The 10363-nt window shown below is 39.5% G+C and overlaps 1 protein-coding gene across 1 annotated transcript; it reads right to left on the reverse strand.

Annotated features, from left to right (window-relative positions):
- Positions 1-7839: 7839 nt before the first annotated feature.
- LOC121233186 (uncharacterized LOC102725191 homolog) lies at positions 7840-9944 on the reverse strand. Its single transcript, XM_041122453.1, has 6 exons — positions 9928-9944; positions 9798-9808; positions 9590-9679; positions 8880-8889; positions 8707-8811; positions 7840-7894 (listed from the first exon to the last, which is right to left on the reverse strand). The coding sequence occupies exons 1-6, from the start codon at positions 9942-9944 to the stop codon at positions 7840-7842; spliced, it is 288 nt and encodes a 95-aa protein (XP_040978387.1).
- Between the last annotated feature and the right edge of the window lie 419 nt (positions 9945-10363).

Raw genomic sequence — 10363 nt, forward strand, 5'->3', positions numbered from 1 at the left:
AATCTCTCAAATATCTGAAACAGAAAAGAAGCGGAGGGAAATGTTGGAAAGAAGGGGAAGACTTTCTGTTTTATGACTCTCTGAAAAAAACTCTCTTTGAAGGTTTCTTGACTTTGGTACACCAACCTGGGAAAATAAACATTTTCTAAATTGTTCAAAACATCCAGTTCTTATCAAGCTCATATAGGAGAGTATTTATGCCTCCCACTTGTTTTCTTAAAGCACAAGTGTATTGTTATACTTCAACTAATGAAAGGCTAAGGTGGTTTCAAACTCTCTGAGAATAACACATTTGAGAATTATTAATTTTGTTACTGTGTGTCAGTTTTTATGTATTAGCTAATTTCAATTATACTAGCACAAAACACTAAGATCACTAACAAGAGTCCTGTCACAGTGTTTTAAAATTAATACTCTCAGCATTGCTTCGGTTTGAAGAGGGCAGGAAAGTTTCCTTCATCAGCCTTCCCAAATTAAGTGGTTAGTTTCTAAGATCACTGACATTTATTGGGATCTGCCCAGTGAGTTTAGCAGAACTAAAAGCAAAGCTATCTGAAGGAGAACAAAGGCATCCATAAATTTGTTTCTACACCAGAGTAATCAGATTTTTTAAATTAAATTCTTCCTTTTCTCTGAAATATTGAAAATATACTAATTCTCTAAAAAGGTGCTGAGATCTGCAAACCTGCTGGAGGCAGCTTCTAAAATAGTTATCTTTTGGTAACACATGTTCAAGATGGGGTTTTGATGTTGCTCAAGAGATCTACAGTAAGATCTATTTTAAATCAAAGCTTGGGACTGATTCCTGTTTCAAGAGTCTGAGACATACTTACTGGAAAAGGACCCAATCTCTCTGTTTTCTGATTAGTACTATGCATAGAAAGCATGGAGGTGCCTTGACATTAACAGTTGTACTGTCAACATAACATTTATTTCAAAGTTGGTTTCATAAATCTAAGTGATAAGGAAAGACACGGAGCAATATTTTGTTAGGATTTTTTGCCACTCATCAGGAACAAGTCTTTTTCATAAGAAAGTCTAAAGAACACACATTTCATATCAACTCAAGTCAAATTAGCAAATCATGCAACTCTCTGAGCCCTAGACTCCAAGGCAAAAATTAATCTTATGGGAATCAAAACATTTTCTTAATGTCTTGTTTTAAGGACCCTATTACTCTAGAGAAGGCATGTCCTCAGGGACGCAAGTGTATTATCTTTGCAGACCCTGTTCTCCTGACTCATCTTACAATTTGATTGTCCACTGACAAAGGGCAGATACCAGATAAAATAAAGTGTGAGGTAAAATGCGTAACTGATGTGAGACAGAGAAATGTGCAGATTATTTACAATCCTAGCTAGCATTAGGCTTAGTTCCCAGAATAAATTAGTCCTCCAACTGTAAAAAAAAAGAGCTATCATCTCCAATATTTATCATCCCCTCATTTCCTTCATGTCAAAAATACTGTATATACTTGTGCTCCCAAACAGAACTACGGCATTCACTCCTTCCAGAATAAAACAGTTGAACAGCTAGAAAGCACCCTTTAGCTCCTCCTCCAGATCAGTAGTTTAGGTACCTCTTTTCCCTTGGTCTGCAGTTTATCCTGCTAAGGTAAATCCCATCCCACCATACTGGTGCAATGCTCTGAGGTCTCTGGCACTCTCCTGTCCCAGGTTTCCATGCTCTGCTCCTGAGCTTTCTTGACTAGATCTGTCCAGAAGCCAAACATAAATGTTATCTCTATCCCAACCATTCCCCTTTCCTTGCTTTATATATGTATCACTTCTGGGAGTACATTTCTCAAATTTCTACTTTTAAAAATAAAATCCTGAACAGAACCACAAAGGACTGGGGGATGCCCACTCTTACGGGACATACGATGTTGTAGGACTGTGATCAACTGTGTGGTGCTAGAAAAAACAACCAAACAAAAACCAACCAAAAAAAAAAAAGAAACCCAACCAAAAAAAACCCCAGATCAATAAAGTCAGTGAATAAATTTGATAAATTTTGTGCTCTTTTCTTCAATGACACAGCAACACAGCACTATGTACATGGACTGTGTGCTTGAAATTCCAGATCTGGAAGTCACTTAAGGTTTTGCCCAACTCTTCCTGGACTCAAGACAAACTTTTTCCTTACTCACTGCAAGGCAGCCAACATTATGTGTTTGCACAGCCCCTGTGTGCTTGGGGTCATGTTTCACATGGGGCATGCCAGCCAGCTTTTAGAGACATAATCACAGGGAAGGGTGCATATTGGTACATTATTTTAAAATACACCAGGCCATTGTATTCCTTTTCCTTCCTTGCCCTTTCCACAAGGCCAGAAAATTTCCTCGGTTGGGAAAAGAAAAACCCCTTTGGTGTCCTTGGACTTTCTCTGTTTCTAGTTATTTTCACAAGTAACAATTTGTTATTCACTTTCAAAGGTACATAACCATCAACAAGAACAATTATCCTCTCAGGAAAACACGTACGGGAGCGCATCTGTTTATGGCTTCGTGTTTTGACTTTCCACTGGCTGCCAGGTGATTGCTGTTTTCCTGTCCATCTCTTGAGGTGAACATTCAAGGAATATCACCACTGCGTAGTTACTATCTTCTTCAACTGTGTAGGAAGCAAGTGAAAATAAACTGTTTCTCTTTACAAAGTAAAAGATGATAGGTGAAGAGTCAGCTGAGGAACATGCTATTATGGATAAGTTTATTGTGCTAAGTATAATTTTGGTACAACATACATGACAGGCGCTTCCTTGTTTTATTTTTCCAACTAAGAAAAGGCCTCTGTGGAGGAAAAGTAGCACACTGTTTATAAAGCTTTATGTTTTAAACAGTTACAGAACAGACCTTGTGTGTTTCACACGCTGCCTGTTGGTTTGTAACTTGAGGAAATCCCATGGTACTAAAATTAAACTGGCTCTTTATTAAAAGAACCATGGGCAGGCATCCTGCAGCAACAGCAGCCCTTCTGGCTGCGTGCATCCTGCTGCGTTCTCCGAGGCCCTCTCCTCATGGCTCCCTACCCCCCTTCTCTCCGGTCTCCTCTCTGCTTGTTGCCCTTCGCTACAGTGCATGCAAAATTCAGCCAGACCATTCCCAGCACTTCTCGAGCTGTTACAGCGGTTGGTGGCAAAGTAAAAGAGGGTATTAGTCTTATCTAAATGAAGAGAGGCATCCCAGAACATTTCCATTTAGGCCTCACTCCTTTATGTAGTATTGCACAGCTCTCCTATCTGTCTTTCTGGATGCAGTTTGTGCCTTTTTAAAAACAGTCCCTTATTTAAAACAAATTAATATTTTTCTTCCTTACATGAACTAAACAGCACATCTGTATAGTGTTAGCTAACTGTAATGATGTTACTAAGGTAATAAAATTACCCTACTGCTATCATTGCAACATAAGATGTAATGCAACGCTCAAAGCAATGTTTAATGGAGCAGAGGAGTATCTGGCAGAAAATTATTCTTTACATTTTTTCCAGTGTGTTAATTTTAATTGTGGTCAGTACAAAATTTTTTTATTGCAAACAAATCTGCTATGTTTACCAGGTTTTTTTTGTAAATCAGGTCTCAGGAAGATCTTAATAAAATAGTAATAATTCTTTAAACTTTAGGTTGTTTGTCTATTGTTAGTCAGGTTGTTTCATGCCTTTTTAAGATTTTGTTCCACAGGAAAGGCATAAAATTTGGTATTTCAAAGGCTTAGTGTGACAAGGATATTAACACTTTCAGCATGACCAGTGTGATCCTGGAACCATTTACAGTACCTAGAATTTGCTGACCACCTGAGTACTCCATATGTATGTGCTTTATTTTTCAAATGTATGTGTTTGTGATGGAGGGAGGATATGGAGAAGTGTCTTTAGTTGAACTTGGGCATAAATTCATAGCAAATAAAATATAAACAAAGTTATAGAAATGTTGACAGAGCTTAGATTAGAATTAGGAGTCCTGTGTATAATTCAAACACTGATTTTAATCTGCATGGTAATCATTCACATGAGTAGGATCTCAGTTCAAGAAATCACAGGACACATGGCTAAATCTATCCCAAAGTACAACAGCTTTAGAGATAATGTTGAATTTTAAGTATATGGGGGGGTGGGGGGACAGCGGATGTCCTGAACAGAGACCTTGAAATCTTTCTGTTTTATAATAAAGATGTGTAGGATAAGTTCTATACATACACAAAATATTAGTATTAATAACTTACAAAATCTACTGATTTGTCTTTATAGAGTCAGTATGGGTGGGTGGCAGATCTGAACATGCTTTTGTGTTAACACTTGCTTCTTCTGATCATTTATGAGATTACAGTATTAACAGTTAACCTGTAAGTCTGCTTCTTCCTTTTAGTATTTCAGAAAGTATCCAAATTCACTCTCTGCATTTATATAAGCTGTAGAGGTTTTTATAATGCAACTCTAAAGGAACAATCCAATAGTGCTGCCTAAAACAAAAGAATTCACCTCTATAAGCCTGTTCCAAAGTACACCAAAGTCAATGGAAAAATACTGACTGACCAGAACAGATTTTAGATCAGCAACATTTTTGGTAAAGGATACTGGTCATTTCTCATACGCTGGGCTAAGGGGTGCCCACGCCACAGTTGACTGTGTGCCTAAATGGCTGACATAGCTGTCAGCAAGATTTACAGTGCATTTGCACCCCCACAATGGGAATGCAAAAGTAAAAAGGATAAAGAGATTTTGCATGTATCTCCAACTGCTGAGGCATGAGAACACCACTTTAGCCAGTACTTGATACAAAAACTACTCTCCACTTTCTCTGAGGTTTAAGAGCTTTGTGAAGCATGTCAGGGGAGATGGAGATCAGCCTGAATGGCACATATCTGTGAAGGGGAATCTCAGGCCCTCTTTGGGCTCTGAAAGAACTTCGGTGTGCAACAGAGGGACAAGGAGATGCTAAGTTGGGGGCTAGTGTGAAGAGCTGCCACAGCACTCTGCTCGGCTAAGTGCTTCTTCCCTGTGTGCCTATGAACCATTACAATGGGCAATGGTGTGTAGACACTCAGCAAAAGGCTGGTGATGCTGCACTCCTGCTGGGCTCTGTTGGATGCTGGAGTGCACCAAGCTGACATTGCAGCCGAGGCAGAACCGCTCTCCAGAGAGCGCCTAAATCTCCATGTTGTATGGCAGTATTGCCAGCTTCTTCAGACCAAGCCACTGCATTGTACTGGTAAGCGTGGTGAGGTATCAGGGGCTGCTAGCTACATGGCTGGCTGGCAGCACTACATCTGCCTTTCACAAAAGCTACAGCTGGGTGTCACACCCCTGTGGGAATTTGAAAGCAATGTATCTGTCCTGTCAGTAGCAATAATGCTCTTTAAGCTGCTTCCTAGCAAGGATGTGGTGTTGGAAAAAAAGAAAACTTTATACTTCTTCATAGTGTTCTTAAAAGGAACAGTTGGTATTTTCTTACTTATATACATTGCATATGGTAAATGTATATAGTATATGTAATAATTACATCAAAGTAGGTGAACAAACTAAGCCAGCTTTTCAAGGAACTCTTAGGTTCACAACTCTCAGTTTTGATTTTTAGTGTATCTCTTCTAGTACATTTGGCAGTAAAGTGCATTATCCATGCACAGATTTATTGCAGGTACCGTAGTTTCCTTAATAGCCTTTGTACACCAGAGGCTCTAGCAGCTTGCACTCTCCTCACTGCTGAGCAGCTCTGTGTTTTTTTCCTGGCTCCTCTAATGAAAGAGTGAAGTTGCGTAAGCCAGGAAATGAGTGTCTGTAACATGTCCATGTGTCTCACTCCCCACTGCAAGCAAGCACAAGGGGCTACCCCCATCTTGTTGGTCAGAATGAAGATATACCTCTGTCATATACATTTTTAAAGATGAGGTGTCATGCGTGGAGGTTAAGGGCAAGTTCATACCCCTTTTCCTCAGAAACACTGGAATTATCTCCACATGCATTGTAAGAGATTAAGTTTACCTGAGAGAGTTTGCCTGAAACTGATTCTTCCCTCATGCTTTTGGGGCAATTAATTTACCTGCTCTGTGCCTCCTTTTTCTCATCTGTAAAAAGACCAAGTCAATAGCATTCCTTCGAAGGACGACTGCTCTGTGCCCCACTTCATTACACTGTCACCCCTATTACTATGGGGAGGCCCAGCTAAAATTTTATAATTATCCATGATTAGCATAGATACAATGCTATTATATTATGTCTACCAACATGAGGTCCAGATCCTAACAATCTCTGAAATTGAATTTGTCCTAAGTCTTTCATTTGCCATGCACAGAGAAAGCACCATTCGCTGGGCTGGATTTGCCTGGCATTCAGAAAATAGGGAATTTCCAGGCAGGCTGGGGACTTTATTCTTTCCAAACCCAAATTTGAGGAACCCCAAATTTCAAACAAGTGTCTGGAGATGCAATGCAATTGCTCCCTGACTGGTAGAAAGCTCTCTTTAACAAAAAACATGCCCTTTTTTAGTCTTAACACCTTACACAATTTTTATTGTCACTAAGGGTTGCATCTGGGAAATCCTGGAGAAACGCTGAACTCCACACCAATGCACGCAGAGCCATGAGATCATTGCTTAAGGGTTTCTTACTAGTGTCGCAAGCTTTCCACAGTGGTACGTAGCTCACTGTCTTTTGGAAAGGGCAAAACAATCCAATATGCAATTTTCTTAAGCTAAATCACTGCCTGGGGTGCATTTACTGTGCAGCTTACTTACATTTTAAATCTAGAGATTCGAGTCCAAATCTAGCTCTGGATATGCCTCCAAAGCCCTCAGCAATGCAGACTATGACTAAAGAGTGCTTCCCCTGTTACGCTCAACACCCCCACACACTGTTTAAAAAAGGAATTGAAACTACCTCACCGTGTTGAGCTTTCTCTCTCTTTGCTCTACAAAGCAGCTGTTCCTATCGAAGGAAGAGGAAGAGTCGGAGGGTTCATTTTGGCACAGTCTGCTGATCACCAGCTCTTGGGTGGAGAGGATAGGGAGTTTCCAAAGGAAGCTCATGATGGCACTCAGCCTCTATAGTTCTTAGGAGTGTGATGGGCTGTGCCATATCTTTTACTTCCAGATGATTAAGGGACTGGTTAGAAAAAAGAATTAATGAATTGGAAGACTTGGTAAGTAATTTTTAACAATACAGTGCGAGGAATTTGTTAAGTAGAAAGAGATAATAATGCTGCCTTCCATGTTATTTCAGAAATCAGGACCTAAGGGAATGAGTTCAAATACTCACTAATAAACCAGACAAAGTGCATTTAGTGTGTTTCTGTTCCATGCTGGTATTTACAGTAAAAAAATTGTCTCCTAACACATTAAAAAGCAGTTCTACTTTCCACCTGCCTTAGAAAGCCACCCAACACGGTCCTGCTTTGAGTGGGGGTTACTCCCCAAGAGTAATCTCATTCAAGAGATTTAACAAGCAGAAATACAGAGCATCCTGGCTATAGCAGCAGAGGACTCTGCTCAGACAAGTGTATTTTTCCAAGAAGCACAAGCTATTCCAGCGAAGGTCAGTGTCGTGACCAGCACATTTTCATTGCTAGTAACCTTTCCCTAGTGCAAGCCAGCCAAGCTATCTGCATTTTTTGCTCTGGACTCAAAGAAAGGCTTGGGTCTATTCAGTTTAATTGGGTGTCAGTGTCCTCCTGACCCTCCCAAACCAATGGAATTATGGCTTCTGCCAGCACCCATCAATCCTTTCTCATCTAAGACCACAGGAGAGCAAAATCATGTTTGCTCTCTGACGAGACTAGATCCAGTGCCCCTACTCTAGCAGAATGAATGCTCTCATCTCTGCCTGCCTCTCCCTGCTGCAGCTGGCACAGATTTTAATCCACGTGATCCAAGAACACAGTGTGAGCACCATGCTGCTGTCTGTGCCTCCAAGAGCAGAGAAGTAGAGGTACATCAGAGCTACAAAATGAAACAGGAGTAGCTGTCGTAAGAATGATCTTTGACAGGTTCATCAAAGAACTCATTCTCAGACATGTTTCAGACTTGAATCACAGCACATCATGTTGAAGTGCCTAGAGACATTTGTGTTCAGCCAATTCATGTGCATATTGACTTGTTGCCACTCAGCAGAGTTATGTTCACAACTTGGAATCTGTCATCACCTACACTAGTTCCCTAAACAATTTATTTTCCCCTCAACCCACTATTTGTTAATCTTCAGTAATATTAATGGGAGCTGTTTTATAATGAAAATAGAGACATTCTCTTTTTGGAGATCTCTACATTTAAGTGTTTGGCATATATATATAAACCATCAAAGCATCCACCCAGTACCTGCATATTCTGAAATAGTCTGTGCCTTTGAACAGTCTAATATGGACATCTTAATTCCTACAAATGAATTGCCATGTGCAGTGCTGTATAATTTTCCTCTAAAGGCTGAAATAAGAACGTGTTCCCTAAGAGATTATCTTTCCAGACTCCATCAAAGTCAACAAGAGCTGGAAACAGAATTATATTCTTGAAAAGCTAAAGGAAGTCAGTGGTCCATGTCCCTAGATCTCCAGTACAGTGACACTTCCCTTAGGACATGCCAGCTGTCCCCTCAAATTCAGCTATTGCGTGATTCAAACCACCCTGAAATCAATGTAATTCAGAAATAACAACAACAACAATAATAATAGTTTTAAAATATTTTGATTCAGAAAAAAGTGGGAAGTTGTCTTTTAATCTGACTAATGGTAAATGAAGCATATTTAGGTGGCCAGGGATTCTTTGGTAGTAGCATCCGTGGATCCCATTTGCTTTTGCAAGGTCTGTATGTAAGAAATCTTCTATCAGATTTCCTTTCAGTGGTTCAAGTCCAGGATCTGAAAATATTAAGCAAACAGTATTTACAAGCTATAGGACAAACTGTCTAGACTCTAGGATTTGAAAAGCTATGTTTATTGTTAATCAGATAGGATTCCAAAAAAGGAGCATCCAGACATATATGGTAAAGATTGTAAGCAAAAAAATATCCTGTCCATGGCCTTGCTGTGAATATACAAAGAAAGTAGTGTTTTATGCTACATGGTATGTATGTATGTGTACTTCAACTAATATGTAGTTAATTATTTTCAGATAAGCTATCCTTACAAGAGGTGAAGCTAAAGAAACTACACTAAAGGGCAGACATCCCATTATGGACTATCCACCACAGTAGGAATGCAGATATGTACTACTGTATCTACAATGAGGACAGCAGACACTGGACTTAATTCAGTTGCCTGGGAATAAACCACCATTAGAAGGCTGAAATTGCAGTCTTATCAGCAAATCTACACTGGTAAGCAGATTTTTGAGCTAATAATCCTGTTTGTATCAGGTATCCTTAAAACTGTCTTTACATGAGTGAACTAGTGTATTTTCTGTGATCTGAGTCTGTTACTTACAGCTAGGAAGCAGACTGTCTCTGATATTGAAACTTAGTGAAAAACATTGTCTTTAAGCTTCCACTGAGGCCACTTAAGCCAGCTACATGGCAGTAGAGGGGTTCTACGCTCTTATTCCTGCTCCCTACTGCTCATGTACTGATTCCTAATTTCTTTAACACAATGAATGTGCATGTTGTCAAGGCCTTACCTATGTTTAAATGCTGTGATTCTAACTTCAGATTTAGAGGATCTCTGGAGTAACTTGTCACAAGATTTGGTAAATTATCTTCATACTGCACTTGAAAAGGAAAATACACTGTAACATCAGATAAGCATCATGCCCAGAACCAAAACCACTGAAGTTAACTGTAGAGTAAACTTCACATCTTGGATTTAGTTAAGATAAAAAAACATACCTGTATTATTTCTGTTCAAAAATTGCAAGATTTAGGAGCTTTAATTAATTGTTAATTAACTTGTTAACAAGTCAAGCTGTTGAACTGACAAGAGTTATGTTCTTCCATTACCCTAAGTGTCTCTATTTACCCAACTCCTATCACCATGGTCCCGATCTCAAATGAGTCCAGTGGCCTCCTATTACAATACAGATGGGGAATAATAACAGAAACAGAACACCATTCCAGATAAAGGAGCTGTGAGACTAAAAACAAGGGGTGCAATTTCTTGGAATAAATATGTTGCATGCTTTGGAGTTATTTGCATTATTTTTCAAACCTTTCCAGTGAATTTAATTAATCATTAACATAGCCTGCAGTCATCTGCGTTACTATGAGCTTAACAGCTTTCTGTTGCTGGAGAGTTTATGAGAGGGCTAAAAGGAAAGCTGAAAGTGAATGAGTGGCTGCGTGGTGCTTAGTTGCTGTCTGGGTTTAAACCATGACAGGGTATAATTGAAAGGCATGATTTGGGGTAGGGGTCCCTCTCCAATGGCACCCAGCTTGACCTTTAACCTGAGAACTAA

The sequence above is a fragment of the Aquila chrysaetos genome, chromosome 3 (genome assembly GCF_900496995.4).
Source record: "Aquila chrysaetos chrysaetos chromosome 3, bAquChr1.4, whole genome shotgun sequence".
In the NCBI taxonomy this organism is placed as follows: Eukaryota; Metazoa; Chordata; class Aves; order Accipitriformes; family Accipitridae; genus Aquila; species Aquila chrysaetos.

What these genes read in the sequence shown, in the direction of transcription:
- LOC121233186 (XM_041122453.1), bottom strand. An exon ending in CCTAAATATGCTTCATTTAC is followed by an intron (nt 7,895 to 8,706) that starts CATTAGTCAGAT and finishes TCTCTGCTCTTG; the next exon opens with GAGGCACAGACAGCAGCATG.